This window comes from Asterias amurensis, chromosome 9, assembly GCF_032118995.1.
Source record: "Asterias amurensis chromosome 9, ASM3211899v1".
Taxonomy (NCBI): Eukaryota; Metazoa; Echinodermata; class Asteroidea; order Forcipulatida; family Asteriidae; genus Asterias; species Asterias amurensis.
Genome location: NC_092656.1, coordinates 17,607,395 through 17,626,745, shown reverse-complemented (window position 1 = coordinate 17,626,745; position 19,351 = coordinate 17,607,395). Strand labels below are relative to the sequence as shown.

The following is a 19,351-nucleotide window of genomic DNA, read 5'->3' as shown; positions in this document are numbered from 1 at the left end:
ATGTTAGAAAATATCTTTGTTCTACTGTTTAATGCCCAACTTTTTGGCAACTCTTTAATCGTAGTGCGCATGATCGGACGATTTTGACCAACTAATGTGCATAATTTTAACCAACAATCGAGATTACCAAAAAGTTGCCCAATAAATAAGCAAAAGTGTAACCAAAAGTTATGATGAATTCAGATTACGAAATATTTTCCCAACACTTGCCCAACTTTTGTCCCGCTTTTTAAACAAAGAATGGGCAAACAAAATGTTTGCCCAACAAGACCAATTAATGGTTTTGTTGGGCAATTATCGACCAATAATTGTTGAAGTTACTTTGCCCAACAAATGATTTGACCAACGTTTTTGCAGTGATACGTGTTTTGGGCAATTATCGACCAATAATTGTTGAAGTTACTTTGCCCATCAAATGATTTGACCAACGTTTTTGCAGTGATACATGTTTCAGACCTTTGCCAGAAGTGACTCTCATCTCTGTGGGAGCTACATTAGATAAGCAATAATTACTAGATATTTGTAGATCAATTTAAAGAATTCAAAACCAAAATATATTTTTGTTCTTCAACTGACAATAATTACCATCCTCATGTTAAATGTTTAATGTCGCCATTTTAAGAATTCAAAACCCAAATATTATTTTTGTTTTCAAATGACAAGAACTTGGATGGGCAGTTTCGGTACAGAAAAAAAAGTTCACATGTTTACAAATAACTTAAAGGGTTTAAAAACAGAAGGTAATGGTGAAAGACTTCTCTTGAAATATTATTTCAGGAAATGCTTTACTTTCTGAGAAAACATTTATCAATTCTCGATGTCAAGAATTGCGGATTTATTTTAAACAAATGTCATGAAACATGCGGAAACAAGGGTGGGTTTTCCCGTTATTTTCTCCTGACTCGGATGAGCCTAAATTTTCACTGGTTTGTTATTTTAAGTTGTGATACACAAAGTGTGGGTCTTTGGACAACACTGTTTACCATTAATGTCCAATGGCTTTGATCCTATACAAACCTCAAATACAAAGTCTACTGATAATGCTACTAAAAGTGGAGTTTACTGTTACTGTTACTTATTATTTAAAGGCAGTGGACACTATTGCTAATTACTCAAAATAATTATTAGCATAAACCTTACTTGGTAACGAGTAATGGGGAGAGGTTGGTAGTATAAAACATTGTGAGGAACGACTCCCTCTGAAGTGGAGTAGTTTTCGAGAAAGAAGTCATTTTCCACGAATTTGATTTCTAGACCTCAAATTTAGAATTTGAGGTCCCGAAATCAAGCATCTGAATGCACAATTACTTCGTGTAACAAGGGTGTTTTTTATCTTTCATAGTTATTTCGCAACTCCGACGACCAATTGAGCTCAAATTTTCACAAGTTTGTTATTTTATGGATATGTTGAGATACAGCAAGTGTAGAAGACTGACAATTACCTCTAGTGTCCACTGGCTTTAATGACATCCACATTTTTTGACCACCATGCCCTCATAGCGATACTTGTACGTCAGTACATTGTCCTCATCTAGATATAACATTGATATAGGACCCAGCTCAGTAGGTACACAACATGGATTATCTATATGCCTCGGGTTATGTAAATGAACAAGTGTTTGAATGATTGAGTGTGTGGTTGGATTCCAGTGATCTGTTAATGGAAAAATACACTTTCCTGAACATTTAAAAGCTTCATATCGTCTAGGAGCAATTACCCATTCATGCCATCCTATATCACTAAAGACAACTTCCATCGGTCGCCGCCTACACAAGCTTCGCCGTTCAGCTAAGTCTCTCGCACTTCGAAGCAAGGTGGCGCTGTTGCCTAATTTGTCTGCAGCTGTTGAATAAACATCAGACATTCGATCATTCGCTTCCTCGATGTAATTTTTCAGTTTTCTTGTGCCTTGAATGTTGTCTTTGGTGTTTTCCTCTGTGAAAACTACTAACAGAGGTTCATATATACTATTATTAAAAGCAACATCTAAATATGACTCGCTGTCAGGAACAGTTTGAGTGTGAATCTTAAGTCTTAATGGCTGGAATAGTTTGCGTGTTTTGGAATGAATCCTCTTGACAACTAATCTTATAAAGTCAGTTAAGTCCAAAGATTGCCATCCACTGCGAGGTATGTGGACTGCACTTGACCACACCATTCTGGTATGAGATGTGATATCTTCATAGATTGTGAACTTGGTCATGTCTCCTTCCAGATTGACGTTCTTGGTATTAATGAATATACGAAGTTCAGCCTCAGTCACGTATTCTCCCGGTGGTATAGTCAAATTAAAAAGTACATTGAAATGCATTCTCTGTTGATCCTCTCTATGCAAAGTGGTTCCAGATCTCAATTCATGTATTCCACTAGTTACCGTTTCTGTCGACAAAATGAGAACAATCGAGAATAAGCACACAGAACAATTCAAACTTTAACAATGGTATCAATGCATTACGTGGGATGTGGATCCCCCACATCGAGGGAACTTATGTTGGTTTTTAAATTTAAAGGCATTGGACATTATTGGTAATAATTGTCAAAGACTAGCCTTCACAGTTTGTGTACCTCAACATATGCATCACATAACAAACCTGTGAAAATTGAGCTCAATCGGTCATCGAACTTTCGAGATAATAATGAAAGAAGAAAAAAACACCCTTGTCACACGAACTTGTGTGCGTTTAGATGGTTGATTTCGAGACCTTAAGTTCTAAACCTGAGGTCTTGAAATCAAATTGAAAAATACATTCAGAGGGAGCCGTTTCTTGACAATAATAATAATAATAATGATAATAATAACCGTATTTATAACGCGCCTTTTGCCAAAGGATACAAAGCGCCAGGTATTATTACTGTAAGGAGTGGGACGAAGTTTGAGATATAAGACCTAATCCTTAAGCGCCATGTTATGGTTTACAAGGTGCCGTGGCGCAATATGCTGACAATCCAGCCAGGAACACCAGGGCGAACCCCTTCTCTTTTCGATACGGGCACTGTGTTCTTTTACGTGCGTTTACACAGCACATGGGACCAACGGCTTTACGTCCAGTCCGAAGGACAAAGCAATGGTTAAGTGTCTTGCTGAAGGACACAAGTGTCACGGCTGGGGATTCGAACCCACACTCTGCTGATCAGAAACACCAGAGCTTGAATTAGTTGCTCTTAACCGCTCGGCCGCGACACTCCCACGATTTTTTATACCATCAACCTCTCCCCTTTAATCGTCACCAAGAAAGGCTTTATGCTAGTAAATATTTTTAGTGTTTACCAAAGGTGTCCACTGCCTTTACTAATTATCACTGGGCATAAGTCGGGAGATCAAAACACAATTGTACCAAGTTGAAGTTACTATTTTTAGTAATACAGTTTGGTGGAGATGGGTGCCCAGCATCGGGGAGGTATAAGACCTGTTCTGCCGTGGTATTTCGGTCCACAAAGCTCTTTTTTTACTATACAATTTTTTTTCAGAGTTGTTAGGTATGTTACTTGCGTGTTGAATAATTTTTGCCATATCACGTGAAGACCAAACTAAAATATTTCGGGTCCTGCGAATGCGATGGGTTGCGAATTTGGCGTGAATTTGACGTCACAACAAACAAACAAACAAACAAACAAACAAACAAACAAACAAACAAACAAACAAACAAACAAACAAACAAACAAACAAACAAACAAACAAACAAACAAACAAACAAACAAACAAACAAACAAACAAACAAACAAACAAACAAGCAAGCAAGCAAGCAAACAAACAAACAAGCAAGCAAGCAAGCAAGCAAGCAAGCAAGCAAGCAAGCAAGCAAGCAAGCAAGCAAGCAAGCAAGCAAGCAAGCAAGCAAGCAAGCAAGCAAGCAAGCAAGCAAGCAAGCAAGCAAGCAAGCAAGCAAGCAAGCAAGCAAGCAAGCAAGCAAGCAAGCAAGCAAGCAAGCAAGCAAGCAAGCAAGCAAGCAAGCAAGCAAGCAAGCAAGCAAGCAAGCAAGCAAGCAAGCAAGCAAGCAAGCAAGCAAGCAAGCAAGCAAGCAAGCAAGCAAGCAAGCAAGCAAGCAAGCAAGCAAGCAAGCAAGCAAGCAAGCAAGCAAGCAAGCAAGCAAGCAAGCAAGCAAGCAAGCAAGCAAGCAAGCAAGCAAGCAAGCAAGCAAGCAAGCAAGCAAGCAAGCAAGCAAGCAAGCAAGCAAGCAAGCAAGCAAGCAAGCAAGCAAGCAAGCAAGCAAGCAAGCAAGCAAGCAAGCAAGCAAGCAAGCAAGCAAGCAAGCAAGCAAGCAAGCAAGCAAGCAAGCAAGCAAGCAAGCAAGCAAGCAAGCAAGCAAGCAAGCAAGCAAGCAAGCAAGCAAGCAAGCAAGCAAGCAAGCAAGCAAGCAAGCAAGCAAGCAAGCAAGCAAGCAAGCAAGCAAGCAAGCAAGCAAGCAAGCAAGCAAGCAAGCAAGCAAGCAAGCAAGCAAGCAAGCAAGCAAGCAAGCAAGCAAGCAAGCAAGCAAGCAAGCAAGCAAGCAAGCAAGCAAGCAAGCAAGCAAGCAAGCAAGCAAGCAAGCAAGCAAGCAAGCAAGCAAGCAAGCAAGCAAGCAAGCAAGCAAGCAAGCAAGCAAGCAAGCAAGCAAGCAAGCAAGCAAGCAAGCAAGCAAGCAAGCAAGCAAGCAAGCAAGCAAGCAAGCAAGCAAGCAAGCAAGCAAGCAAGCAAGCAAGCAAGCAAGCAAGCAAGCAAGCAAGCAAGCAAGCAAGCAAGCAAGCAAACAAACAAACAAACAAACAAACCTTTATTTTTGAAGCTACGTATGATGCTTGCATGATTGAGATTAGTGTTGGCAAACTTGTTGTATATTGCAATCATATACGACGGTGTAGCAGCACGTATCCCATTTTCCAAGTTAAGATCGCTCATAGATGACGTCATGTCCAATCCAACATAGTGTAGTCTGTTTTCTTCTTGTTTATTCTTAATACTAGAAGCAGCAAGAATCTCCGTTACTTTGTTACGCGCCCCTTTCACAAGATGTCCACCTCCTGGTCTGTATGACTGGTCATCAATGACCACATCTTGTTCCGGATATTGATCATCCACTCCTAGTTTATTCAATAGACTCTCTTCAGTTTCGACTAACAATATTGCAATCCAAAGAAATTGACAAACACACATAAGTTTCATTTTGCTTTCAAATAATCCCATCAAATAACACGACTTGAGGATACGTCAGTTTTAAGTGAATCAATGTCGTTTAAATCTTACAACTTAAAAGCATTTGCTACTTATGAGCTATACAATTATTGAGCTTCGAGGTGTGGGTTTTCTAGTACACAGCTTCATTTAGATTGAGTAATAATCACTGAAATACTCGCTTATATACAGAGTTCCAAGCTAATGCTCCACAATGTGACGAATTAAGCTTATCATCACACAGGCTCTTCATGATCTTCAAGTATTCAAGCGAAATGTAAACAACTTGATATTACGAGATAAAACAAATCCAAGTATTTTAAGCAACTTAAAGGAACACGTTGCCTTGGATCGGTCGAGTTGGTCCTTGAAAAGCGTCCTGTTACAGTTTTTTATAAAATCGGTATGGTTAGAAAGATGTTGTAAAAGTAGAATACAATGATCTACACAAATATCCCTCGAAATTGCTTGGTTTTCTTTTTACCTCGTCCAGTAACACGATCGGCCATTTATGGGAGTCAAATTTTTTACTCCCATAAATGGCCGACCGTGTTAGTTCGCGACGTATAATGAAAACCGTGCATCTTTGAGTGATACTTGTGTGGATAATTATATTCTACTTTGTAAATATCTTTATAGCCATATGCATTTCATAACAAACGGTTTCAAACGCTTTTTATAGACCAACTCGTCCGATCCAAGGCAACAATGACGTTGTTTGAGATGCGAATAAAGGTCAGCACAATAATATGTGTCTCCTTATAAATACTCTATGGGGTCCCTTTTTGTTTCTACGATTCCCATCCTTTATTTTCCTTCGACCCTAAGACATTGATTTTGTTAAAGCCATTGGACACTTTCGGTAAACAGTATTGTTCAAAGGACCACACTTCGTGTATCACAACTTATATATAAAATAAACCTGTGGAAATTTAGGCTCAATCGGTCATCGGAGTCGGGAGAAAATTAATATTATTGGGAAAACCCACCCTTGTTTCCGCACGTTTTGCCGTGTCATGACATGTGTAAAGTAAAGCGTTTCATGGAATACAATTTCAAGACAACTCTTTCACCATAACTTTCTTTAACCCTGTAAATTATTTGTAAATCTGTGAACTTTTTTGTCTTCTCTTCCGAAAGTGTAAAACGGCTTTAAAGGTAGTGGACACTATTGGTAATTGTCAAAGACTAGCCTTCACAGTTGGTGTATCTCAACATATGCATAAAATAACAAACCTGTGAAAATTTGAGCTCAATCGGTCATCGAACTTGCGAGATGATAATGAAAGAAAAAACACCCTTGTCACACGAACTTGTGTGCGTTTAATGGTTGATTTCGAAACCTCAATTTCTAAACCTGAGGTCTTGAAATCAAATTCGTGGAAAATTTCTTCTTTCTCGTTCACTATGGCACTTCAGAGGGAGCCGTTTCTCACAATGTTTTATATATACCATCAACCTCTCCCAATTACTTGTCACCAAGAAAGGTTTTATGCTTTAAAATATTTTGAGTAATTACCAATAGACGTGTCCACTGCCTTTATATAAAGGCCCTAAAAACTGATGTTTTTTATTTTTGTGTGTGAGAAATTACCGTTTTCTCCAAAATTATTATTGTGTCCAGTGCCTTGAAGAATGTTATTGGTATCTCCTGTATAAAATCCTGTGAGAGTTATAACAGCATAATTTTGGCAAAACACGAAACAAAACCAAAACTGACCAAATCATGACGTGTGTTTTGTCTCTTGCAATAATTTATTCATATATGAACATCCAGCTGCAACTAAAAGTAACATTTTTGACTGAACTTTTTTTCAAACAAGAACTTTTTCAACATTATGTAGACTTCGTAAGAATTATACATATGTTAATTTTAATGTGAATAAGAAAAAAAGTGGAATAAAAATAATCTGTCTTAAATGTAAAACGTTCACAATGTTTTAAAACTATTATCGTACATTGAAAGTGTCTTATTCACTTTGTCTGCTTTAAAACAAAATAAAAACTGATGGGATGAAAAGGAAAAAAAACATATTACATAAACGAAACAAAAAATGCAGCAGTATTATATCTTAAATGGAAATCTAGTTTAAAGTCTAAATGTTACTGTTAATTTATTAAGAAAATATTGTGCTGAAATCAGACGTGAAAATTACCAAAATTATGCATAGCAACGAGGCCTGGTTCTTGATAATTTTGTTTTGATTGATGAGTGAAGTTAAAGAATTTTAAAAGTCAAACGAATATTACATAGCTGGTAGACTTGACTCAAAGCTGCTGGCGCAGTAGGCCACGACCCGGCCGGTGCGGCAAAACTCGTCAATATCAACTGCCGAACAAAGACAGCATGTACATGACGAACAACGTTTACATTGTAGTTTGTACATATTTACATTTATGTAACTGACATACAGATCCTTGTCATTTGATTGGTGGAACTGATTTCACGTGACATTCACTATTACTCACGTGACATTCACTATTACTCCCATCCGCACCGGCGATCAAAACGACCTATTCGCCCATTGGGGATAGCATTACCCATTCAACAGTTAGGATCATCCTTGTTCCCAATGTTTTTGAGCAGTACAAAGCGCCGCCCTACCGCTGCTAAAACAAAGGAGCACCTGTGCAAAAGGTTGTGACCCGATTTGTGCATTGTTGCCGCTACGCGCGCGGCGCTACATGACTTTTGGTTGTCAGTAATTTGTGTGATTTTTCATAATGTTATACTTTTAAAAAAATCAAATGACAAGGATCTATATGTCAGTTATATAAAACAAATGTTGAGTGGCTTTAATTCGTAGAATGGGAGGAATATTATCGCAAGGTAAAATTTGGACTGTTCCATTTCACGAGGCGAAGCCGAGTAAAATGGAACAGTCCAAACTCAATATTGTATATCATTGTTTAGTGATATACAAATAGCGAAATCGCCAGTACGGTCGTTCCTTCAACCTCGTCATTGTGACTCAAACGACGTTAAAAATACTCCTACATTATATACTACAAGTACATGTTCATGTATACTGTGTACATACATGTACATTGTATACTGATACACTGTGTATTATGCACGCTGGGGTTGTGCTGGTGGAATTCCGAGGGGAAGCGGATTATGCCGGTCGCGGTCGGCTGGGGCGCCTTGATCAAGGCTACACAGCTGAGGGTGAGTCTTCCTACCTATAGATCAAACAGGTGACAATTCTTGCTAGCTTCGATATCCCCATCAGCAGCTTCCTTTCGAGACCCGTGATTTAGCTGACAAACAATCTTCATTGAGCCTTGTTCCATCAGCAGATTGAAGGAGCGACATCGGGGCTCTGATCGGCACGCCTTCCCGCACGACACCACACCATCAGCCCGTAGCTCCTTCATGACGTGACCGACCAGACACTGGGTCTCAACGCGGCCATCAGGACCGGTCTGAAGCCAGAATACTTGGTTGTTGATACTGACTGGCAGCTTACATACTGCGATGCGTAGGTTGTAACAATATTGGTCATCCCATTTTGAGTTGAAATTATTCATCATAGCAGCACAGTCTGATATACCGCCCCAGTCATCGGGTTGGTCATCTTTCCAGTTTTCAAATCCCTTATTCTGTCCTCTGAGTGGACATGGCTGCCACTCTCCCTCTACCGCCATATCATTGCATCCAATCCATAGACCAGGCACTCCAAACGCCTCTTTATTGAAACGTTCCCAGATATAATTGTGCTCAGAAATTGAGGTTGGCACAGCGAGGGTTGCTTGTAACTTGGCGCAAGTGCGATTTGCCTCCAACCACGTCATTGTTTTGGTTATAACTAAATAACAAGACTCACCAAACCGTTGCCACTCGGGAGGGCATATTGCTGCCAAATGACGGTCACAGTGGACACCCAGAACCAGAAGGAACACACAAGAGATTTTCATTGTAATAAAACACGATCATGTAAGTTGTATCTGTAACTTGGCAAAATTTTTCTTTACTCTCTACCAAACTGTCACGGCTGCTGCAAAGTCAACACCAACTTCTTCGATCCAATTTGATTTTGTTTTTGTAATCAGCCACTGGAATCGAACCCCATCATCGGATTTTGGTTTCTATAGTAACCAAAATATATTACAATACAACAGTATGACGTACAATAAAAAAAAGATCGTTATGATTTCACGGTTCAGTGATTGTTGTTATGAGCTAAAGTGCAAGAGTGCGGTTCGCGTCAAACCAAATCAGGGAGTCGATCGGTAATTGTTGAGTGTCGAAATGGCTCACTAAACCGTTGCAACTCGGCAGGGCAGATACCCGACACGAAACAGCCATATGTACACTCAAGACAATGAGAATGGTAACAACGTTTGTACTGTTTCTTAAAATGACTTCTTTATCCTTTTGTTTATTTAGAATTGACAGCCAGATAAGGAGTAGCTGATGGTTACCATTTTTAATTTTGTTTTGTTCTTATGCAAATCGCAAGACAGGCCAATTCAAGGTGTGGGCTACACTCATCTATCTAGGTGCCGTTGCCACCTACCCCTGGGGCTGAAACAGAGTTACCCCCTTCACTGGCCATTAAATTTCCCTAAACCATTACAGTATTTCGCATCTCGGAGACTTACCATAAATGGCTGCCCCGTGTGCGAAATAGAACAATGATTGAACACATATGTCAATTTGGGCGTCAGATTAAAAGAAAGATCAATAAGGTTTTAGGAAAATTAGTTAGAACTTTACCCAGCCAGTTTACCGTTGCTATTGAAACACTGCATTTGACGTCAAAACAATGTGTTGGCCTTTGGTTGTCACCTTTATTTCTCCAAGCAACAGAGGGCGGTATGCAAATTTAGTGCTACAATTAATTTGTCTTTTCAGTTTTGATGGATAGTCCAGCAACTATGAAGCCATCAGCTGATTTAAGGTCCCAGATTGAACATTATTTAACCAAAAAAAAAAGCAAAGAAAAAATTAACTGTCCACTGGTGGCGCATCATAATAATTTCAAATTTCCGTTTAAAAACGGAGAACTCGCAAACATTAATATAAAGAAACTGCTTGCACAATGACATTGAAGAATAACTTGATAGCAGTTCTAATTACAAAAAGTAAGCTTGAGAAAATGAAATAAGCAAAATTAAAACTTTACGTCACAGTTGCAGCCTTCACATAAAACATTATTTGCTGCAGTGCTGTAGTGTTTAAGAAATTACTAAAACAATGTAACGAAATTAGTTTTCGTACTAGGAAACGGAAGTTATTTAAGATGTACAACGTATTTAACACTGGTTGCCACATGCACGGTACAAAGGAGACGGCGGTGACCTCTATGAACTTTCCCGTTAAATTTGCACTCAGTGTACAACTTACACAGGTGAAACTATAAATGCGACCCACTCTGTGAAAATGAGTCAGATGTCGCCCAATGCAATATTAAGTCATAGAAAATGGTTGGCTAAAATATCATTTTACTTGTAATTCGTTTTTCAAAAAAGCCATATGGTGTAGTGGCTAATTTCAAACGGGAGTAATTCAGCAACGCGATACACCCCAAAGCTATACAAAATTACTGCTGCTGATGTGTCCTTTCCAGCCATGCATATAACTCAATTCTTGAAATTGCCTACATGTGACTCATTTTCACAGAGCGGGTCACAAACAAATACATAAATAGCTAATTAAATAACACGAAACTGCACATTATTAAACAATTAAGAGACAAAGGTGTACCATATCAGTCTAGCAAAAACAACTTTAAATGCAGAACGAGATACATCAATATAACAAGCAATGAATGAGGACTGATAGAGAATGAAACTTAAAAAGGCACTACAAAGACAAATCCGGCGTTTAAATTACAACAGTGAAATAACTTATACATTTAATAAACTTACATCATTGCCGGGAGAAACTCAGATACTATGTCCGTGCACATGGAGAATGTCCTGCGGTAGTCTGAGGTATTTTGGTATAAACATTACATGAACCAACAATAAATAGACAGGAAACAACGGGAGATTTATACACTAAGAAAAATTCAAAGCAATAATAATAACTACTGAATGAAATACCAAGAAAATGAATTATACGAGAATTTAACTCCAGAGGTTATTATTAGCCGTAAAAGGGGACCCAGGGGAATTGGCTCAACGGTCATTAATAATGTAAGGAAATCAGGAAAAAGGGCAACTCGCCGAACATACCGAACACGGGAATATTTACATAAGAAAAGTTTTGTCTGGGAAGGTTTACATGAAGATATTTATACATGAGGGAAGTAAATGCTAGAAATAATACAGTTGTAAACAAAATAAGGTTACTTACGAGAGATGGCTACGGAAAATTACATGTGTGAGAAGAACTAAAATAAACTCGAACAGAACACAACGGAATCAGGAACAGAAATGAGCCTAAGGTGTACGCTGCAAGAATATATTTAGCAACCAACGCCCACTACGTTGGTACCCGGGCTAATGGACATTCCAAAGCAATACAAAGTAAATACCACAAATGCAGTGGTTGAAATAAATAAAGGGAAAGGCAGGCGGGACAATAGGATAATAGCCTACCATACAAAAAAAAAAAAACACTTATCGACGGAGATATCACTGGTATATATGCGACTCTCCTGAAAACATCGCTCTTTATAGACATTTTCGCAAATACCACTGCGCAAGCGCAAACTGTCGACTAAGGTGCATGCTGGTAACTACTTGGTAAAAAATACTTGGTAACAATCAATGGAGAGCTGTTGATAGTTTAACAAATTGTGAGACACGTCTCCCTCTGAAGTAACGTAGTTGTTGAAAAAGAAGTACTTTCTAACTGAATGATTTTAATTTAACAAAAGACATCAGCCGAGGTCTCGAATTCAAGACACACAACTTGTCGACAAGCGTATTTTTGCTATAATTATTCTCTTGCAACTTCGATGACCATTTGAGTCGAATTGTAACAGGTTTGTTGTTTTATGCATATTTTTTAGATTCACCAAGCGAGAATACTGGTCTTTGACATTTACCAATAGTGTCCAGTGCCTTTGAAATGAAGTCATACGTGATCGATGAAAGCCACGCGTTGTCAAGCAACGTTGTCATCGTCGCCATAGCAATGTGAATTTAGGCAATACTATAACATCCTTCCACCTAGTCTTGGTTCAAGACTCTCCTGGATTTGTCATAACAGGGCGCGCTATCACCCCAACGCGCTATTACTCAAGAACTGCTATCACAGGAGAGTCTTGGCACATTCGTTAAATCTCCCCCCCCCCCCAAAAAAAAAGGGCGGGCTCTGCGGGAAACCTACGCACGCGCATTATGTTTCCCCCCGATTTTGGGGGGAGATTTAACGAATGTACCAAGACTCTCCTGTGATAGCGATTCGTGGTTGGTGATAGCGCGCTCTCTTGTTACAATTCCAGGAGAGTCTTGAACCAACCTTCCACCAAGCTCAATTATTGACCGTGGTCAGCAGTCCATTGTAATGAATTTCGTTTGTCCAAAGGCAATGGACACTATTGGTAATTAATCAAAGTAATTCGTAATCATGAAACATTTATTGATTACGAGCAATGGGGAGAGGTTGATGGTACAAAACGTTGTTAGAAACGGCTCCCTCTGAAGTACCATCGTTTTTGAGAAAGAAGTAATTTTTCACGAATTTGATTTCGAGACCTCAGATTTAGAACTTGAGGTCTTAAAATCAACCATCTAAACGTACACAACTTCGTGTGACAAGGGTGTTTTTGTCTTTCATTATTATCTCGCAAGTTCGATGGCCGATTGATCTCAAATGTTCAAAGGTGAACGAGAACGAGAATGAGAACGAGAACGAGAACGAGAACGAGAACGAGAACGAGAACGAGAACGAGAACGAGAACGAGAACGAGAACGAGAACGAGAACGAGAACGAGAACGAGAACGAGAACGAGAACGAGAACGAGAACGAGAACGAGAACGAGAACGAGAACGAGAACGAGAACGAGAACGAGAACGAGAACGAGAACGAGAACGAGAACGAGAACGAGAACGAGAACGAGAACGAGAACGAGAACGAGAACGAGAACGATAAGGATAAGGATAAGGATAAGGATAAGGATAAGGATAAGGATAAGGATAAGGATAAGGATAAGGATAAGGATAAGGATAAGGATAAGGATAAGGATAAGGATAAGGATAAGGATAAGGATAAGGATAAGGATAAGGATAAGGATAAGGATAAGGATAAGGATAAGGATAAGGATAAGGATAAGGATAAGGATAAGGATAACGATAACGATAACGATATGATAACGATAACGATAACGATAATGATAATAAATATAATAATAATAATAATAATAATAATAATAATAATAATAATAATAATAATAATAATAATAATAATAATAATAATAATAATAATAATAATAATAATAATAATAATAATAATAATAATAATAATAATAATAATAATAATAATAATAATAATAATAATAATAATAATAATAATAATAATAATAATAATAATAATAATAATAATAATAATAATAATAATAATAATAATAATAATAATAATAATAATAATAATAATAATAATAATAATAATAATAATAATAATAATAATAATAATAATAATAATAATAATAATAATAATAATAATAATAATAATAATAATAATAATAATAATAATAATAATAATAACAATAATAATAATGATGGTGATGGTGATGGTGATGGTGATGGTGATGGTGATGGTGATGGTGATGGTGATGGTGATGGTGATGGTGATAATAATAACTAGATATTTATAAAGCGCACATATCCGCCTAAAATGGCATCCAAGGCGCACAAGAAAAAAACACACTCTAGAAACAGTAATTAGCGGAATGACAAGTATGGAAATGACAGTTAATCGTTGGATTCCTTCATGATTCCTTCATGTGATAGTATACAAATATTGACTGCTTCGAGTGCTATGGTTAAAACTATGACTCCCGAGGTGATCCACGGAGCGTTCTATTTTCCCGAGGCGAAGCCGAGGGAAAATAGAACGCTAAGGGGATCACCGAGGGAGTCATAGTTTTTAACCATTGCACGAGTAAAAGCAGTCAATATTTGTTTTATAACACCCCAAACATTTCTAAAACCTGTATTATTATTATTAAGTTACAGACCTGAATGCTACAATCCACGGACGACGCGAACACAGATTGCAAACACTTTTACCTACTGTGTTGCATGTAGTGTCGGACAATCCGAAATGGTTACAGACTATTAATTTATCATCCTCGTACACGCAACTGACGTCTGGGTACTGCACGCCGTGTGCTAGTCTGTCGGACTAGCGCACGGCGCCATGTGCTAGTCTTCGGACTAGCGCATGGCAAACCGACGCTCTATCACACGGCCGTCGTCTAGCAAAACTAAGACATGTCATGTGACGCGCTCTAAACCAATGAGCAGGCACAATACTTGCAAGGGGTGTTATAATATCAAACATTGTGAGAAACGGCTCAATATAATGAAGTGACTTAGTTTTCGAGAAAGGAGTCATTTTCCACGAGTTTGATTTCGAGACCTCGGAATTAGATTTCGAGGTTCCAAAATCAAGCATTGGAAAGCACACAAATTCGTCCAACGAGGGTGTTTTTTTTTCATCATTTTCTCGCAATTTCGTTGATCAATTGAGCCCTTATTTTTTGCATATGTTGATATATAACAAGTGAGAACACTGGTGTTTGACAATTTCCAAACATGTACAGTACCTTTAAAGCCATTGGACACGTTCGGTAAACAGTATTGTCCAAGTCCCACACTTCGTATATCACAACTTATATATTAAATAACAAACCTGTGAAAACTTAGGCTCAATCGGTCATCGGAGTCGGGAGAAAAAAACGGGAAAACTCACCCTTGTTTCCGCACGTTTCGCCGTGTCATGACATGTGTACTAGTAAATCCGTAATTCTCGCTATCGAGAATTGATATTGTTTTAATGTTTTCTCAAAAAGTAAAGCATTTCATGGAATAATATTTCAAGTGAAGTCTTTCACCATTACCTTCTGTAAACCCTGTAAGTTATTGGTAAATCTGTAAACTTTTTTTTTTTCTGTACCGAAAGTGTCTAATGGCTTTAAAAGAACCATAATGTCAAATTGAATTAAATGGATATAGTAATAAGAAAATTAATTAGTTGAAGGGATGTTTAACACTGGTTGACCTGTACAACAATTTACCATACTTTTGTGAAGATGCGTACATACATTATTTTTGCATAACAACTCAATGTCAATACCAAGAGTTGACAGAACGTGCGAACCCAACGGAGCCAACAACGCGTTGCCATAACGATATCAAACAACACTGCGCAACGACTCTGCTAGTCTTGGCCCAAGACGATGGTGCTTGATTCTGGATAGTGTACTACGCGCGGTTGAATCGCCAAAGCGCGCCTGCCACGGTATGATTTAGTTACGTGGACGGCTCGAAATCTAGACTACACTCTGCAAGCTACCATCGTCTTAGTCTTGAAGTCAAGACGGTAATTGTTAAGCGCGGTGTGTAGTTACAGCGCGGTGTAGCTGCGGGGACGATACACACACCCTCGATCCCAGTATGTGTGTGTGAGTCAGTCGCAATTACCGTCTTGAATCACTTGTACCCAGCTTTGTACACATGCAATGGGACTTGCTACCAAAATTGGACGGAGCAGTTTGATTGGTTTAGAATCGCGAAAACATGAATATTCATAAAACATCTTGCAGAGTATGGCATCATGGAGTTTGGTCGCCGTGTGTACATTGTGTGTTTATGTACTCAGTCAATCCAAAAAGCGAACTTGTACAGCATTTCTTCAGAGCATGGAGGTAGAAATAGAGTGACATGGAGCCCTGTCAAGGGTGAAGAAAGTATAAACTGGGGGTTTCCGTGGAGCTGAATGGAGGCTGATAGAAGTGATAGACAGAGGGTCAGACAGAGATGCTTTCGTAAATTTACCAGCTGGCATGACTGGTCACTGTGGTGTGGGTGTATGGGAAGTCGGCAATTTACCAGGTAGGTCTATTTTATCCATGTGTACTCACGAAGCTTTTAAAATTTAAGCCCAGATAGGTAATTAGATTTAGTATAGAATTAACCTAATTTCAAACTGACTTGCCCAATTAATTTAACAGTCAATATAATTTATAAATATATGACATACTAAAACTCTTTCAGCGGTTTGTTGTTGATTTGTAATTGTAGACCCTTTCTACTATTCTCTATGTATGTGGTAGACCCAGTCCCCAGTCAGCCTCTCCGGGCCGGGCAGAGGCTCTGTACGTTATTTTACCATTTTGACATTTGCATGTTCGGTTCGTACTCTCTAGACACAAACATGCAAATAAAATTAGAAAAATGAGGAGAGCCACAGCTACTGGGTCTCCTGAAGTTTGTGATAGGTCGATTAATGATTGAATCATAGAGAAAAGAACTTTATTGACCCTTAAATTTTAAAGAAAAAATCATACAATAATAAGTAAACAATAGTGACCATAGTAATTAAAAGTGAGAGAACTAAGACACTACTAACTTTCCATTTGCACCCAGTATGTCTTGCATGAAAGGACAAATCATTGACATTGTAACCAAGTATGTACTTCATGCATTCATAATTTTCTAATTATTCACACTAATTTTCTACCCCACACTAGGCTCGACGAGGGACTTCTACAGAGGGCACGGCCATTGCAGTAGTCAGTTCTCCTCTCATTGCTTTGATGAAAGAAGTGAAAATGCTAAGATTTGGGAGAATGGAGTTAGAGCAGTACATTGGTGACATAAAGGAGGATGCAATTGAGAGAGTTCAAGTACAACAAAGACAATTTTTGCTGGTCTCTTCTGGCCCAGAAACCCTCCTGGGGCCCTTTGGCAGAAGTCTACTGACAATACATCCTCCTCCTATGAATACCAGCCAAACCTTTTTGTTGACAAAGGTCATTGTGTAGCAAAATGGTAAGCAATTATAATTAAAGTATTTGGTTAGAAAATACACAATACATGAAAATTTAAGGTGAGAGCAATGGTGAATCCAATTATCGTCTTTCACCTAAGTCATTGTTTTCTGATAACTTCTTTGTGCAATTTGCAAGGCACAAATGATGTTATGTACTGGAGGAACAGTAGATTATGGTCGCAAGTTTTTTTTTTTTTATGCCACGAATGTACATGTCCACTTTGTGTATGTGGTTACTCTTTGTCAACAGAAGTTTCAATTGGAAAGCTTTCTTCAAAATGTAGGTAACCTTACAAGAAAATACATTTTGTTTCTTTTTATTTGTTTTACCAAAACAGGGGAATGATATCTGTTGAGGTTGAAGCTTATCGGAGCTGCTATAGTCATTTGGCTGAACTACGCTCCCTTGTGTCGCGCAGTGTTGTGGGGATGGCTCTGACAGAAACAGCTTCTCCTGATATGCGGAAGACCAATGAATCATCTCTTGGGATGTCTGATGTAGGAACTTTAACTGCAGTCTCCCCAGAGCAAACCAATATTAATTACTCTGTTGTAAACACTCATTATGAGTATTAGTTGTACTAATACAAATAATTAGAATAAGGGAATAGGGTAGCGACGAGTTCTTAAACTGCCTTTTAAAACCTGCAGGGTCATGGCCGTGCAACATAGGCCCGAGCCGAAGGCAAGGGTCTTTATTGCAGGAGTTTGACCCTGCAAGAACTGCAGTTTAAAGGCCGAGTCACACTTCAGCGATAACAAAAACGATAAGGATCACGACGCGGATAGAACGCGTTCTATTGGTTGAATTGCTCCACGTAGAATACGTGCACGCTCATTCAACCAATAGAATGTGTTATCTTTACTTCGATATTGTTATCGTTCTGCTTACTGCTTCAGTGGGACTGGGCCTTAATTAAGTCACTACTCTTTTATCGCATTCATAAATGCCTTTTTTGGTAAAAGGCGTAAAAAAGTAATAAACTCTCTAAAACTTAACTGTTTTTCGAGGTCCTCGAGCTCTGTACGTGTGTTGCATTTTTATGACTGAGACATTTTTCGGATATATGCATTCGTGTGTGTTGTGTAGTAAACATTATCGTATTCATGGGCTATAATGGCGTGGCGAGATCCATCACCCGTGGGAACGAGGTTATGGGCTAGCCCGCACAAACATATCCAAAAACAACCGGTTAAAACAGCCCAAGCTGGTCATTCAGCCGTTGAAACACCCCCATGTGACGTGCTCTCCACCAATAGAAATAGCAAAACTATCTGAGGTGGTTATGAATAAACTATTAGTAAACTATTAATCACTTGTGACTAAATGAGGAGTGTTAGCCTTTTCTCAGAGGACTTCAAATACATTTTTGTACACACAAAATTACTAGCTATAGTACAAACTTATTCTCCCACACCATGCTGCTGCAAAGCTTCAAACGCCCCTATTGAATATGATATGATAAAACTGTTTGATTGCTCCACTTCCAAAATTTACTTTGAGTTCCACCCTAGCTCTTTCAAATCAAAGTCAAAATTTTCATCAGGTGAAATACTTTCTGCAAAGTACTGAAAAGTTTTGTTTATTTTTTATTTTTGAGAGAAAGTATTTTATTTGACAGAAAGTATTTTATTTGTTGACAGTATTTTTGTAATTTACTGAAGGTTTTTTCCTTATATTAATATAAATTGAAAAGTCTTTCATTTCTTATAAACACATTTGGCTTGTTACATTAAAAAAATGTATGTCCCGATTAACAAATAATGTTTTGTATTGGTTGTCATTTTACATTTGAGTGGCACACCCTTTAAATGCTGAATTTCACCTAGCATGCCTAGGAAACTAAATGTCTTCAGCCAAAGTATGTATTTAGTTGGGTAATGTTAATAAAAAATAAATGTTTACTCTGCAGTTTATGGAGAAATGTGAGTTATTTATTTTCGATTACTTTCACTCTAGAATTGTTTTGTCAAAGTGTTTGTTATACATGAATGAATGTCTGCAAGATTAAGAAGGCTCAAAATATTGGAAAGGGAAGTCTGGAAAGGCACGTAGTGTTCGACCTGGCTTTGTGTTAAACATTGCCTGAATTTGGTCAATCGGTTGTGCTGCTTGTCCAACCTTTAAAAAAAAAATCCTATGCTCAATTGCCCAGTCCATTTCACTATGTTTGAGCATATCCTAATGACAGGCAACTTTATTCTCATCATGATTAAGCCTGACGAAAATACAGACAGTGAGTAAACA

The 19,351-nt window shown here is 38.3% G+C and overlaps 1 protein-coding gene and 1 long non-coding RNA gene across 2 annotated transcripts; one reads left to right on the top strand and one right to left on the bottom strand.

Moving 5' to 3' along the window:
• Positions 1-1,460: 1,460 nt before the first annotated feature.
• Positions 1,461-5,141, bottom strand: LOC139941865 (bone morphogenetic protein 10-like). The gene is made up of 2 exons (XM_071938500.1): positions 4,751-5,141; positions 1,461-2,380 (listed from the first exon to the last, which is right to left on the bottom strand). The coding sequence occupies exons 1-2, from the start codon at positions 5,139-5,141 to the stop codon at positions 1,461-1,463; spliced, it is 1,311 nt and encodes a 436-aa protein (XP_071794601.1).
• A 10,497-nt stretch (positions 5,142-15,638) lies between these two features.
• On the top strand, positions 15,639-19,016 carry LOC139941716 (uncharacterized). The gene is made up of 3 exons (XR_011786618.1): positions 15,639-16,163; positions 16,802-17,102; positions 17,442-19,016. It is a non-coding gene; the product is annotated as an uncharacterized lncRNA (long non-coding RNA).
• Positions 19,017-19,351: the final 335 nt, after the last annotated feature.